This window comes from Erythranthe guttata, chromosome 10 (assembly GCF_056151865.1).
Source record: "Erythranthe guttata isolate IM_541 chromosome 10, IM_541, whole genome shotgun sequence".
Taxonomy (NCBI): Eukaryota; Viridiplantae; Streptophyta; class Magnoliopsida; order Lamiales; family Phrymaceae; genus Erythranthe; species Erythranthe guttata.
This window is the reverse complement of record NC_142542.1, coordinates 8,802,501-8,816,423: the sequence shown is the minus strand read 5'-3', so window position 1 is coordinate 8,816,423 and position 13,923 is coordinate 8,802,501. Positions and strand designations below refer to the sequence as shown.

General features: G+C 36.3%; 1 protein-coding gene across 1 annotated transcript; it reads left to right on the top strand.

Annotated features, from left to right (window-relative positions):
* Positions 1-6,509: 6,509 nt before the first annotated feature.
* LOC148767440 (uncharacterized) lies at positions 6,510-8,560 on the top strand. Its single transcript, XM_088824622.1, has 4 exons — positions 6,510-6,937; positions 7,581-7,671; positions 7,755-7,871; positions 8,204-8,560. Exons 1-4 carry the CDS (start codon positions 6,510-6,512, stop codon positions 8,558-8,560), a joined length of 993 nt encoding a protein of 330 aa, XP_088680748.1.
* The last annotated feature ends 5,363 nt before the right edge of the window (positions 8,561-13,923 follow it).

The following is a 13,923-nucleotide window of genomic DNA, read 5'->3' as shown; positions in this document are numbered from 1 at the left end:
AACATGTTAATAAAATTAAAACCGGCTAATCTAGAACCTCTTGCGAATTTTCATTGAATCATGGGCTTCACATCCCAACAAAAAGCTCAATCAATCCTGAGATCACGCTAAATCCAAATATTCCATAACCGTCTCTCGCTCTCTCAAGCTAATTTTGTCACCGATTTGAAGATTTCAACGTCGATTCATGCTTTATTTGGTTCAGTTCAGAAGAATTTAACCATCGTTCATCAACAATATTGTAATCGAAGAAGGTGAGTTTTTTTTTATTTTCATATTTGCGTAAGAGAATATTTTGAGCGTGGGCTCGATTGTTGCTTCTTTAAATTGGAATTCGTTTTGAAGTGGAGTCTCCAATCTAACTGCAGAAATTTAGATGTTATGTAGGTCGTTTTGTATGTGAGTCATTTTGTGTTGATGTTGCAGAGTTGTTATAGCCGATTTTCGTTGCAGAGTCATTGTAGTCGATTTTTATTGTAGCAACATTCATCTTGTATTTTTAGATTGTCTATGCGTTCATATGTATATTTGGTGATTTTTGTGAGTGTTTGTGTGTCGATTTTCTATTTTTTGCAGTTGAATGCAATTTTTGAGTGATAATTATATATTATTTATAGTCAATTTGGCCAAAATTTATAGGCGATTTGGCCAAAATTTATAGTCGATTTGCCATACATTTATAGTCGATTTGGCAATACTTTATAGTTTACGGAAACTAACTAATCTTTATGTTCGTAGTTGTTTTTCTATTAATTGTTCATCTTTTCACTCCTTATTTGGTTGTAGATGGGTAGCAGTTTCAACATGTTCTTGAAGTACAGAGGGTTGGTTGCTTTAAAGCGATCTACTGGCATAAGTTTTCAAGCATTGATTGATTTTGCTTGTTCGAAATGGGTATAACTGAGTGCATCCAACACAACTATGGCATATATGTTGGCCGATCTTGCAATTTAGGGTGGTGTTGTAGAATATTATATGAATAATATTTTGTATACAAATGTTTTTTGTTAACATTGTTCTGGTACTATAAATTGTAAAATTGTTATGTAATCATGTCATCATAATTTTGTTTGTGTACATGGTTTATGTTGCTTTGTTTTTTAGAGGTGCAAGTGTTTTTGAAACATAGCTGTTTACAAAATAACTGTTTTTTTTCCAAAATAGTCTTTTTGATAAACATTAATTTAGATATAGTTGGATTCATATTAATCTTTTCGAAATAGTCTTTTAAAATTAGTCGGTTTGATAACAATTGTGAAATAATCTTTTTGATAATATCAACAAATAACTATTATCCAAATGCAACTTCTAGCAAACCGGCTATTCTCATAAAAATAACTATTTCTAAACATCAACTATTATCTGAAAGCAGCTATTACCCAAAACCTGTTATCATCAAAACAGATATTCGTATTGTTGAACAAAAAAATTGTTATCGAAAAAGATTGTATCATTGTGGAAAAAGTTTAATTCCAAAACCATCTTCATGAAAAACAACTCAATCAAAAAAATACCCCATACGTCAAGATAGAAACATCAAAACAAAACAAATGCTAAGCAATTTTTAAACAACACATAACCAAAACACTCAAGCGGCGTTATCGTTCGAACTAATCTTCTTGATGTGCTTTTGATTTACCCAATCTAAGGAAGTCTTCACAATTTATGTCCACAATTCGGAAAATATAACAAAACGGGTACTTGTTTGTCGTTCCGTCAGTGTCGGCTTCTTTTTCTGCACTCTGAAAACAACTGTACCATTTAGTGGCGTCGGCTTCTTCTTTTGCCATAGGAATCGTTGCCCAAATAGTTCTTTAGGAGATTTGGAGATTGTGTTAGAGTAGGTGACCAACAAGCCAACTTGTGGCTGTGGTCTTTCCATTTATTCTTGTAATAAACAAACATTTTTCGTATTTATGATAAAAACACATTGGCATTCTATATCTTTGTCCTTTTGTCACAAACATAGATATAATCCTTACAGTTATTACATGTACTAGTAATTGATCGTTCGGATCGTTAGATATTTACTTTAGTATTATAACTGTTAAACATGTTCCTAGTCGAAGGGTTACGCCACCAATGAGAATATCGGCCTTTCCCATTAAGAGACTAGCACTTACTGTATGTGTACTACATCTCATCAGTAAACGGTATTGTGATATCGGCATGCATAAGTGGGTGCTCGTAAGTTGACGATTTCACTGAAATCCCTCACCCTAGAAATCTCTAAGTGGTTCTCAATAATCGAGTAGAGATATCTATGGTATAGTTGTACACCATTAGCCCTTATGACCTAGACATCACTGTGACTTCACTAGAGGACCAGCTGTATCATGACCTGTCCCTGAGTTCCACCGAGGACCGCCCCAAGGGCCAGTGTTCGTGCAGTCCGAAATCTAGTGGGAGGTCTGTGCATTGTAGTCGGGGATTCGATAGCTAGAATAGTCTTGGATGTCTTGTGTGTTCTCATAGTTTGTAATCTCTAAATCTCTTGCCAGAACTGACTAAGTGATGATTAGAGAATTCGATTCTCTAAGTCATGCACGCAACGATTACAACAGTTAGAACGATCGCACAGTCATTGAACTACTAAGGAGGTCTCGATGAACCAATGCCTCTAGTTCAATCGGGACATATGAATCGAAGGGATCGTACTGTAAGTTAACTATATCAAAAGGTTCTTGCAGGCACTTCATTTGTATCTAGGAAATCATGACGCGTAGTTGCCAGACGCCAATCTTGATTCATTGGGTGATTAAGGTGAAACGAGCTTCATCTTAATCGTAACTCTAAGGGGCGAGTTTTGACCACAAAGGGTTGTGGGCCCACGGCTAGCTTACACCTGAACCATCGAGGGTCACACTGCTCGTGCACATGAGATCTTTGAATAAATGGTCAGAGATAAAAATGTTTTATCTTTGCATGATTGGAAGTCAATATGATTGAGTCCAACATTCGTAATTTAGAATTATGAATGAGAATAAGAAAAGGAAAAGAATATGCGAACATCTTAGTAAACTTTCTAAATCAAGAAGTTTCCAAATTTAGAAAGTGCACTGAACTAGGGTTTCCACTTTTAGAAAGTTGAAAATCGAGCATTGGCACTCGTAATGACGAGGACATTCTAATGATTCCGAAATTGTAATCGTTACAATTTTTCGATCACTGAATTGAGAGAAACGAGCGAGTAAAAAACTAACGAACTTAAGCTGTTGGGCCCGGTCCAACTTAAGCCGTTAGGGATTTTATGCAAGACACTATAAATACATGATTTATAGGTATTGTACATAAGACAACACATCTCACACTAACCCTAGCCGCTCGCCTCTCTCTCTCTTTCGGCCATACTCACTCACGGCCGCCGCCGTCGGCGCCGTCCCACCGCCGGAAATCGGCCTCCCTTGGCCGATCAATTGTGGTAGTTCTTTTCTTCCTTTTATTCTTCCGTTTATTCTTCCTATTGCGTGTCTAGTACCACGTTTTAGTAGATCGAAGTATACGAGGTGAAATCTGAGAGGAGGAAGATCGAAGAATCGAAGAATCGAAGAACCGAGGAGCAGACCCCGAGCCGACGACGCCCGCGCTCCCACGCGCTATGCGTGATCCTCACGCGCCGCCGTAGCTCGCACCGTCGCCGCCGCCGCTTCGCCGTCGCCGCTCCTGGATTGCACGGATTGGTTTCCGTGGCAATCTTGCGTCATTTCATGCGCCAACCTCACGCTTCAAGAGGTAATTCTCGAATCCGGTATTCGTTCGATATTAATTTAATTTGATTAAATTATGTATGTTCGTTTTCGAAGTATGTTTTATGAATTTGTATGTTTTATATGAAATTTATGATTTACTGCGAGCACGTTAAATGATTTAATGCGAGCATACTAATTGATTTACTGTCGATTAAATAATTCGCATGATTGTTCGATTTTTTATTTCGCTGGAAGCGCAAAGGTACGCAATTAATTGTTTATATTTATCGGGCATGTGATTATGTGATTTAAATTTGTTTAAATTCGCATAAAATTTTTTTTTTCCGCTGCGTACACGTGTGCGATTCCTAACAGATTGGAGGGGAAAATTTGGAAGGATTGGTTTTGCGAGATTTTTGGGTTTTTTCCAAATCTATGTGTATTGTATTTTTCCAATTAGCGTGATTTGGGTTCTTCTTTTCCTAAATTATTCGTTGCTTGCAAAAGGCTAGTTTAGGAATAAAAAAAATGGTGGGTCTTCTACTAATATTGAAAGTAAGGATGGATCCACTTTAATTAAAAAAACACTAGAGAGGGTTCTTACTAATAGACCCCTAAAAATATGAAGAATGTGACTAAGATAAAGATGCGAATTAAGAAACTACTCTTGCAACAACTGGACCTATTATCGTGCAATGAGTTATTCTACCGATGAATCCACTAACTCTCTAATCTAAGGCTATGTTTGATACAATTAAGCACTAAATACTGAATGTTGAATACATAACTGAATGGATAAGAGCGGTATGAGAATACTGAATGTTGAACCATTAAGCTCATTTGATTGTTTAAGATTAGTAATGTCTGAATAATATTAATTTACTGTTATAATCTTGATAAAATACTTCTTAATTAAATTATTAACACCATATATGTAATTTTTTAGCACGATTAACTTAATTAGCAAAATGCAACAATAGTTCACGTAAATGATTCTACATCTCGCAAATGAAGTTTCACGAATAAATATGAAAATATTTAGGTTTGAAACCCTTTGTAAGGACTTTAAACAAAAAATAATAAATATTGTTAAGATAAATGAAATAACAAATGATATAATTTACCTATGAATTTTGTTAAGATAAATGGAAAATTTTGTAGGATACACTAAAAACTGATTTCATTAACCAGCAGAAAATTTGATAAGTGAATAACGACAAAAATAATAAAAAATAGAAAAAAGTAAAAATAAATACAAAAAGAAAAACGAAGGAGACATTTCGATTTCTATATCCAAGATGTATATAATTTAATTAATAAATATATTAAAAGGCGGAGACACTTTGTAAAAAACAATGTATACGCATATTATCATGAGGTACGATGAGATAGCTATAGTGGTGGTACAATTCTATTCATATATTGCACTTATTCGTTCAACATCCAATTTCCGGCTTAATAGGTCGGATCCTTTTTGAAACATTCAGAGATTATTACCAAATGCCCTGAATCCCCAATTGCTTACTGAATCAATTAAAGGTGTCATTGCCCACATGGGTGTAGCTCAACTGGTTCCGGAGGTGGTAAGTTGGTGCAAGGTCCTATGATCGAATCCTGGCAGCCGCAGTGTGGGAATTTCAACTCCAATGAGTTGGTTCCTTGTGGGCACTAGGTCCGAGTCCGCTACCTTAACGGGCCGTTGAGTTACCATGATTTACATTCCTCCATCAATCCTTGTCGGGCCAAGGGATGGGGGCCCTGGGGGCGAGGGATTTCGCCTTTTGGTGCAATTAAAGGTGTCATTAAGAGGCTCATTAAGCGCAATCAAACAAGCCCTAGCTAATAAATTTAATGTTTTAATGCAATTAAGCATCCGCACAATTCTAATGAGTGTTTTTCTATTGATTTAGTGGAGTATTGTTCTTTTGAAAATTTTGATTCGTTACTCTTGGATTCTTTAGAGGCATCTTTGGTTGTAGGTAATGATTGTGGAGATGAAACAGTGGAAGAGCAAATTTGTTGGTTAGATTCCGGCGACTTCCTCGCTTGGCAAAAGTTTGAAAGTTTGGATTTGGCCACCCTTACCACCCCCAAGGCATTCAAGACATCATTGGAAGAACCACCACAGCTTGAGATGAAAGAATTACCCGCACACCTCAAATATGCCTACCTCGGTAAGAATGATACTTTGCCGATAATTATCTCACAATCTCTATCTAATTTGCAGGAACAAAGGCTATTGGAAGTACTGTAGGAACACAAGTTCGCGCTTGGATGGAAAATTGCGGATATCAAGGGAATTAGCCCTTCATTGTGTATGCACAAAATCATCTTGGATGATCAACAACATCTATCAGTAGAGCAACAAAGGCATCTCAACCCCGTCATGAAAGAGGTAGTCAAGAAGGAAATTCTCAAGTGGCTTGATGCAGGTATTATTTATCCGATTTCTTATAGCGCATGGGTGAGCCCCTTTCACTGTGTTTCTAAGAAAGTAGGTATGACAGTTATCCGTAATGCAAATAATGAATTAATTCCATCTAGAACAACGACGGGTTGGCGAATTTGCATGGATTATAGGAAATTAAATAAAACCACTAAAAAAGATCACTTTCCTTTACCTTTTATTGATCAAATGCTTGATAGATTGGCAGGTAAATAATTTTATTTTTTTTAGATGGATATTCGGGATATAATCAAATAGCCATTGCACCGGATGATCAACACAAAACCACATTTACATGCCCTTATGGTACTTTTGCATTTAGATGCATGCCTTTTGGGTTATGTAATGTACCTGCTACTTTTTAGCGGTGTATGATGGCTATTTTCACCGATATGGTAGAGAACGGGTTAGAAGTGTTTATGGATGACTTCTCTATTTTCGGTGATACTTTTGACACTTGTCTTTGCATGTCAGCTAAGGTTTTGCGCGGGTGTGAAGAAACCAACTTGGTGCTAAATTGGGAGAAGTGCCATTTCATGGTGCATGAAAGAATCGTGCTTGGGGATAAAATCTCGCGAGAAGGCTTGGGAGTGGACAAAGCAAAGATTTCCACAATTGAAAATCTTCTGCCACCTATTTCGGTCAAAGAAGTTAGGAGTTTTCTTGGACATGCGGGCTTTTATAGGCATTTTATCAAGGATTTTTCAATAATTGCCAAGCCCCTATGTAACCTACTCGAGAAGGAGACAAAATTCAATTTTGATGGTGAGTGTCTTCAACCTTTCAACGAGCTTAAAAAAAGGTTAGTATACGCTCCTATTATTTGTGTACCGAATTGGGACGAACCGTTTAAGCTTATGTGTGATGCTAGTGATTTTGCGGTTGGCGCCGTCTTAGGTCAAATGAGAGAGAAATTTTTTCAATCAATTTACTATGCTAGTCGAACTCTTAATGATGCACAATTAAATTACCCTACTACGGAAAAAGAGTTATTAGCTGTTGTTTTTGCTTTTGAAAAATTTTGCTCTTATTTGTTAGGACCTAAAGTTGTTGTTATTACTGATCACGCTGCCCTCAAATACTTGTTTACTAAAAATGATGCAAAACCTAGGCTTATTAGGTGGATGTTAATGTTACAAGAATTTGACATCAAAATTCGTGATCGAAAGGGTAGTGAAAATCAAATAGCCGACCATCTATCCCGACTTGAGAAAGATGTAGACGAAAGCGATATAATTTGCATTAACAAAAATTTTCCTGATGAACAGTTGCTTGCTTTTGATAATAATGTGCCTTGGTTTGCCGATTATGTAAATTATTTGGTTATTCAAGTGCTTCCACCTAATCTTAATTATCATCAAAAGAGGAAATTATTGCATGATGTTGAATTTAATTTTTGGGAAAAGTCTTTTCTTTTTAGACAATGCAGTGATTTGTTGGTACAGATATGTGTCCCGGAACATGAGCAACAAGACATACTCTTTCATTGCCATGGTTCGGATTGTGGAGGACATTATGGGGGTGAAAGAACAGCAGGTAAAGTTCTTCAATCAGGTTTTTTTTGGCCCACTTTTTTTAAAGATTTGTATAAATTCGCCATTACTTGTGATCGGTGCCAGCGAAAAGGCAATATTTCGGCTCGCCATGAACTCCCATTGAACACGATGATTGAAGTTGAGCCTTTTGATGTTTGGGGTATTGACTTTATGGAGCGCCACGGGCAACTATTAGTGATGGTGGATCGCACTTCATCAATAAGCAATTTGACAACTTGATGGGCATGTATGGCGTAAAGCACAAGGTTGCACTTGCATATCACCCAAAAACAAACGGGCAAGCCGAGGTTACGAATCGCGAAATCAAGAATATCTTGGAAAAAGTCATAGGCCCAACGAGAAAGGATTGGTCAAAAAAACTCGACGATGCACTATGGGCATATCGCACAACTTTTAAAACGCCATTATGAATGATCCCTTACCGTGCGGTGTTCGGTAAAGCATGCCACTTACCGTTGGAATTGGAGCATTGTTCTTATTGGGCGCTAAAAAGATGAATTTCGATTAAAAAGAATGCAAAGGGAAGATTATTGCAAATCAACGAGTTGGACGAGTTACGAGAGCAAGCGTACGAGAGCAATTGGTTGTACAAAGACAAAGTCAAAAGGTGGCACAATGACAGCATCTTGCACCGTCAATTTCAAAAAGGGCAAGATGTTCTCCTGTTCAATTCACGGCTTCGGTTATTTCCGGGAAAGCTTAAATCAAGATGGTCGGGGCCGTTCATAGTCCAACAAGTCTTTCCACATGGAGCTATAGAAATCAAGGACCGTGAGTCGGAACGAGTATGCAAAGTAAATGGGAATCGAGCCAAGCACTATTGGGGAGATGGTGGTGAACGCCAAGTGGCGTTGATCACCTTTGCTTGAAAAGAAAGAAGCAACGTCCGGCTGAAGACTTTAAACTTAGCGCTTTTCGGGAGGCAACCCGAGCTTTATTATTTTTCGTAGTTTTCTTTAATTTTTTTTTTCCATTTCGTTTTTATTATCATAGGCATGCATTCTAATAAATTTATTTGAATTTTAATTTTCAGGGTCGAAAACATGATCAGGGGGTCCAGACGGCTGTCTGAAATTGCAAGCAAAATTCCAGACGGGCGTCTGGGAAATAGAAGGCCACAAGCTGCAGCACTGCCTGTGGGACGGCCGTTCGAAAATACACCTTAAAACTCGGACGGCCGTTTGGCGTCCATAGGTGAAACAGACTGCTCGGACGGTCATCCGAAAAATAGCACAAAACTCGGGAAGGTCGTCCCACAGCCAGTAAGAGGAGAAACAAACCGGACGGCCGTCCGAAAAAAAACACAAAAACCGGGACGCCCGTCCGAGTTAAATCTTGGGTGTTTTAATTTAAAAATCAGATTTTCTCCCCCATTATTTCATAAACCCTCCTCTTTCCTTCTCTCAAACCCCCGCACACAAATTTTTGAATTTTTTCGAATTTCTCTTAAAAAATTCACAAAGTTCACACACAAAATTCGAACACATATTCTTGAACTCTTTTATTTTGTTGGTATTGATAGGGAGGCTAGAGAATCAAATCAAATTCTCGAAACTCTACTCATTCAAGGCACGCCCACAAGGTGTTCGACAATTTGCTCCAACCAAATTTGAGTTCGATTCTCGACCAATTCTCACCGAATCTATTCCAACCACTCTCCCAACCATGTCGTCCAACAAACGAGGCCGCACGAGCGAAGCATCATCTTCCAAAGGGAAGGGAAAGGGCAAGAAATGTGCCACCAAAACGACGACCCCCCACCCCGAAAAGGACGCCTTTACTGTCGAAGGCGCCGCGGCTCTATTCGATAAACAAGCTAATAAGACCGTCATCACGGAACGAGCCTTGACAATCAGCTTGTCACTCTTCGCCAACCTTAATCAAGAAATTATACGACGAGGGTGGCAAAAGTTGTGTGAACCGGAGTCAATTTACAATGTCTTAATCGTCCGGGAGTTTTATGCTAACACGTTGGCAATCAAGCCTCCATTTCATGCCACAAGTGTAGTACGAAAAATACATGGCACTTGCAAAGCGGCCGATATCAACCAATACTACGGATTCCCATACTTAAATCAAAGTTGGGGAGAGATGAGAGATGCAGTCACCAAAGAGCAAATTGGTGAAGTATTGAGTGATGGACATCCAAGATGGATTGAATACCCGGACAAGGGGACGTACGAGCTCAGTTGGAAGAGTATCAACTATGAAGGCAAGGCTTGGTTAACATTCATTTACGCCAACGTGATCCCGACTACCTCTTTTAGTCGGATCAACCACGAACATTGTGCTCTCGCCTATCACATTATCACGGGGCAGACAGTCGATGTCGGGTCAATTATGCACGATCAACTTTGGCTTTCCATGCGCGGCAATTCAAAGGGAATCTTCTTCCCTAGTCTCTTCACGGGGTTGTGCAAGAGAGAGAAGGTCCCCAAGCTACCAAACGATATCGAGCTCAACATCCGAAAGCCGATTGCCGATTTTGCGGCCTCGCTATTTAAAGAAGCAACCCATGACGACCCACAAGCCTTGGCCGAAATTGCAGCTGCTCCTCAAGCCCTAAACGATCCCGAAGCCTCAAGCTCCCGTGCCGATCGATGATTCTGAAAAATGATGGAGCGAGAGATGATACTTACGAGGAACCGGTTGACTACCGTCGAGCATAAAGTCAACACGGTGGAGGCACTTCAGAGATGGTCGAGCAAGATGCTACAAGCGATTGTCCAACACTTGGGATGCGGGATGCCCGATTGCATCGAGCCGACACCTTTACCGGCACCTATTCTTGAGCCCGTACCCGAGCTTTCCGATGATTAGGAGCGTGAGAGAGCTAGGGAGGAGCACCCTGATCACATTGACTCCGATTAAATCAGTGTTTTCTATCCTTAAACTTTGTGCTAATTTCGTTGATGGCATCGAAAATTTTAAGTTTGGGGGTGAAAAACATATTTTTGTGCTTATTTTTTTTAGTTTGCATGCATTAGGTTTTATTTATTTTTATTGATTTTCTCTTTTTTTTTTCCGGAATATATATTTCTTGGGTCGATGCATCGATGAATTATGATGATGAGAGATGATCAATGTTTGATGATGAGATTACTTGTTTTGTTGTGATAATGATTAGGTGTTTGTTTAGGTTTCGATTCAACAGAACTTAGAAACGAATTATTGATAGGAATCACACTTTGTGCATTGCTTTGGTTGAATGTTTTGTAGTTTAAATTGGGAATTAATTTGTGCTAGATCATGTTATGTTCGGTTTTAGAACTCACGTTATATGGTACGAAGTATTGAGTAGTGAGTGATTTGGGATATGATTTTGGGCCTTCTTTGAACTGTTTAAGCCTTTCAAGCCGACATTTTTATCAAAATTATCCTTAGAACCTTGATTTGAGCCACGGAGGAAAGGTGTTCTTTCTTTTAGCCAATGTGTACAAGGTAGAAAAGTGGAGATTCTTGAAAAAAAATACCCCTAGGAGTTCGGTCGAAATTTTTTATAAGGTCCTTCTTCTTCTTCTTCAAAAAAGAAAAATATATATGCTTCTATATATATATATATATCGAAAAAAAAGAGAAGAAGAAGAGACTAGAAGGGAGAAGTAAGGACTAGTTGTTGAATTGTTTTGAAAGCTCGATCCATAGTCTTAAGAGCAAAAGTGGAGACTTTTGAACTCTTAAGAATCGAGTTTATTAAAAGTCCTTAGAGGTGAATTCATTGTTTCAAACACCTATCTTGCAAATTTTAGCGTAATCATCTCAATTCAAGAATAATAGCCACATATACCCATATTTCCTACCTCGAACCAAAGAGCCTAACAATTGAAAGCCCCAATGATCCCAATAGCTTAATGTTCGATATTAGTAGAGTAGCATAATTTGGTGAGTATTTGGAGTCAAAAGTATGCATGTAAGTATAAATTCTTTCTATCTTTAATTTGCAAATATTGGATGCTTGAAGCAATTGTATGAATTGTGGTTTTTAGTAATGGTGAGTGACTAAGTGCTGTTGAATTTTGAGCTTGCAAAAGCCTAAGAATTGTCATTATAATTACAAGTTCTGAAAATGTGAAGTTGATCATTGATCTATGTAAAAAGATGTAGTAGTTGAGTTATTTGCTTATGAGTAGATTTTACTTGAGGACAACAAAAGTTCAAGTTTGGGGGTGTGTTAAGCGTATATTTTTACACTTGATCATACCTTTTAATTGGAGCTTTTGGTGTGTTTAAACGATAATTGGTGCTTAAAAAAGTTGATTTATTGTATTTTAGGTACAAATTAAAGAATTGGAAAAGTATGGGGTAAAAACTGCAATTTAGGAGAAAATATGCGCCAAAAGTATAAAATTCAAAAATCCGAAACTTAAAGCCCAGACGGCCGTCTGAGTTTTAGTACAAAATTCGGGACGGCCGTCCGTGATCACGAGGAGGCGCAGTAAAGGGATTCTAAGTGCACAAGGAAACTGCCTTCCTTCCAGAGTTTTCCACCATATATAAGACCAAGCCAAGCACACAATTGGGGATCCATCTTTTTATGCAAATTCAAGAGCAAAGAAGATCAACGAAGATTCAAGCATAGTTTAATTTATTTATTTTATTTTCTTTATCATAAGAATCACGAGTAGCTAATTTTCTTATTTCTAGGATTTTATTTTGAACCCTATGTGGGATTTATGAACCTAATTTTATGATTTTATGCGAGTTTTAATTCCGGATTATTTATTCTACTTATTTTATTAAGTGCATAAATTTGATCACCTTATGTGCTTTTATGTTATTGTTAATCGCATGAATTGGAAGATCGGGTTAATAATTAGAACTATGGTAGAAGAGCCTTTGTGGTATTAACATAGGAATATAGTTAATCTCTTAGGTAACCATTATTGAGATTTGTGCTTAATGATGTGTTCTAGAATTATTGCGTAGGAATACAGTGATTGAATCTAGAGTATTAGAATCGTAATACACGCGGAAGCGGGTTATGATTATTTTAGCATCTCAGTATAATAATCCGGGTTAATTGCTTGCATAATTGAAGGAATTGGGGGATTAATAATCACATAAGGGGAAAAAATAAAATCCTAGGCTTGCTTTCTTTGATTAAATCTTCGTTTTAAATTGCTTTCTTGTTTTTGCTTCCTTTTTAATTTAGTTAAATTTAGTTAATTCTCTCCAAATTCGACTGTGTAGGGTGGACTTGATAATAATTGTTAGGAAATAATTAAATATTCTCTGTGGGATAGATGTCCGAATTAATTGTCCGCTTTATTACTTGTACATACATGCACTTGCGTGTAGGTTATCCACCAACAAGTTTTTTTATTCATCGACAACTTACAAAAATGCTTGTACAAATGGGTAAATTTTTTCTTGAATTTTGAACCAAAAGAATTCAATATTTCAAATTTCAAATTGAGACAGCGAGAACAAAAAATGTTAGAATCATAGGGCATGTGTTTTTGTTTCCATTTCCATTTCGAACTTCTATAATATTCATAAAACTGAGATAATGTTTATTTCAAGATTTTACTTGAAAACATACACTTTTTCTAATCAAAATTTCCAATAAAAATACACTTTTCATACTTTTTCCAACTTTCAAACCTACTAATACTTACTAACCTATATATTTTATTCATTCAACTCATTTCTCTCTCTTTCTATTCATCTCTAACCATTAATATATACACTCTATCTCCTCCAATTTTTCTTTCAACATTAATATTCACACTCTCTCTCCTCCAATTTCTATCTCCTCATTAAAATCCACATTCCCTCTCCCCTTCCATGTATCTCTCCTAATTAATAATTCCACCCTCCCTCTCTTTTTGACCTTATAATAATAATAATAATAATAATAATAATAATAATAATAATAATAATAATAATAATAATAATAATAATAATAATAATAATAATAATAATAATAATAATAATAATAATAATAATAATAATAATAATAATAATAATAATAATAATAATAATAATAATAATAATAATAATAATAATAATAATAATAATAATAATAATAATAATAATAATAATAATAATAATAATAATAATAATAATAATAATAATAATAATAATAATAATAATAATAATAATAATAATAATAATAATAATAATAATAATAATAATAATAATAATAATAATAATAATAATAATAATAATAATAATAATAATAATAATAATAATAATAATAATAATAATAATAATAATAATAATAATAATA

Excerpts from the sequence above, each read along its gene's own strand:
- LOC148767440 (XM_088824622.1), top strand. The coding sequence starts at position 6,510 with ATGGCTATTTTCACCGATATGGTAGAGAACGGGTTAGAAGTGTTTATG. Across the intron at positions 6,938-7,580 it reads TTCAACGAGCTTAAAAAAAG|ATATGTGTCCCGGAACATGA; the intron begins GTTAGTATACGC and ends TTGTTGGTACAG. Across the intron at positions 7,672-7,754 it reads TGGGGGTGAAAGAACAGCAG|CGAAAAGGCAATATTTCGGC; the intron begins GTAAAGTTCTTC and ends GATCGGTGCCAG.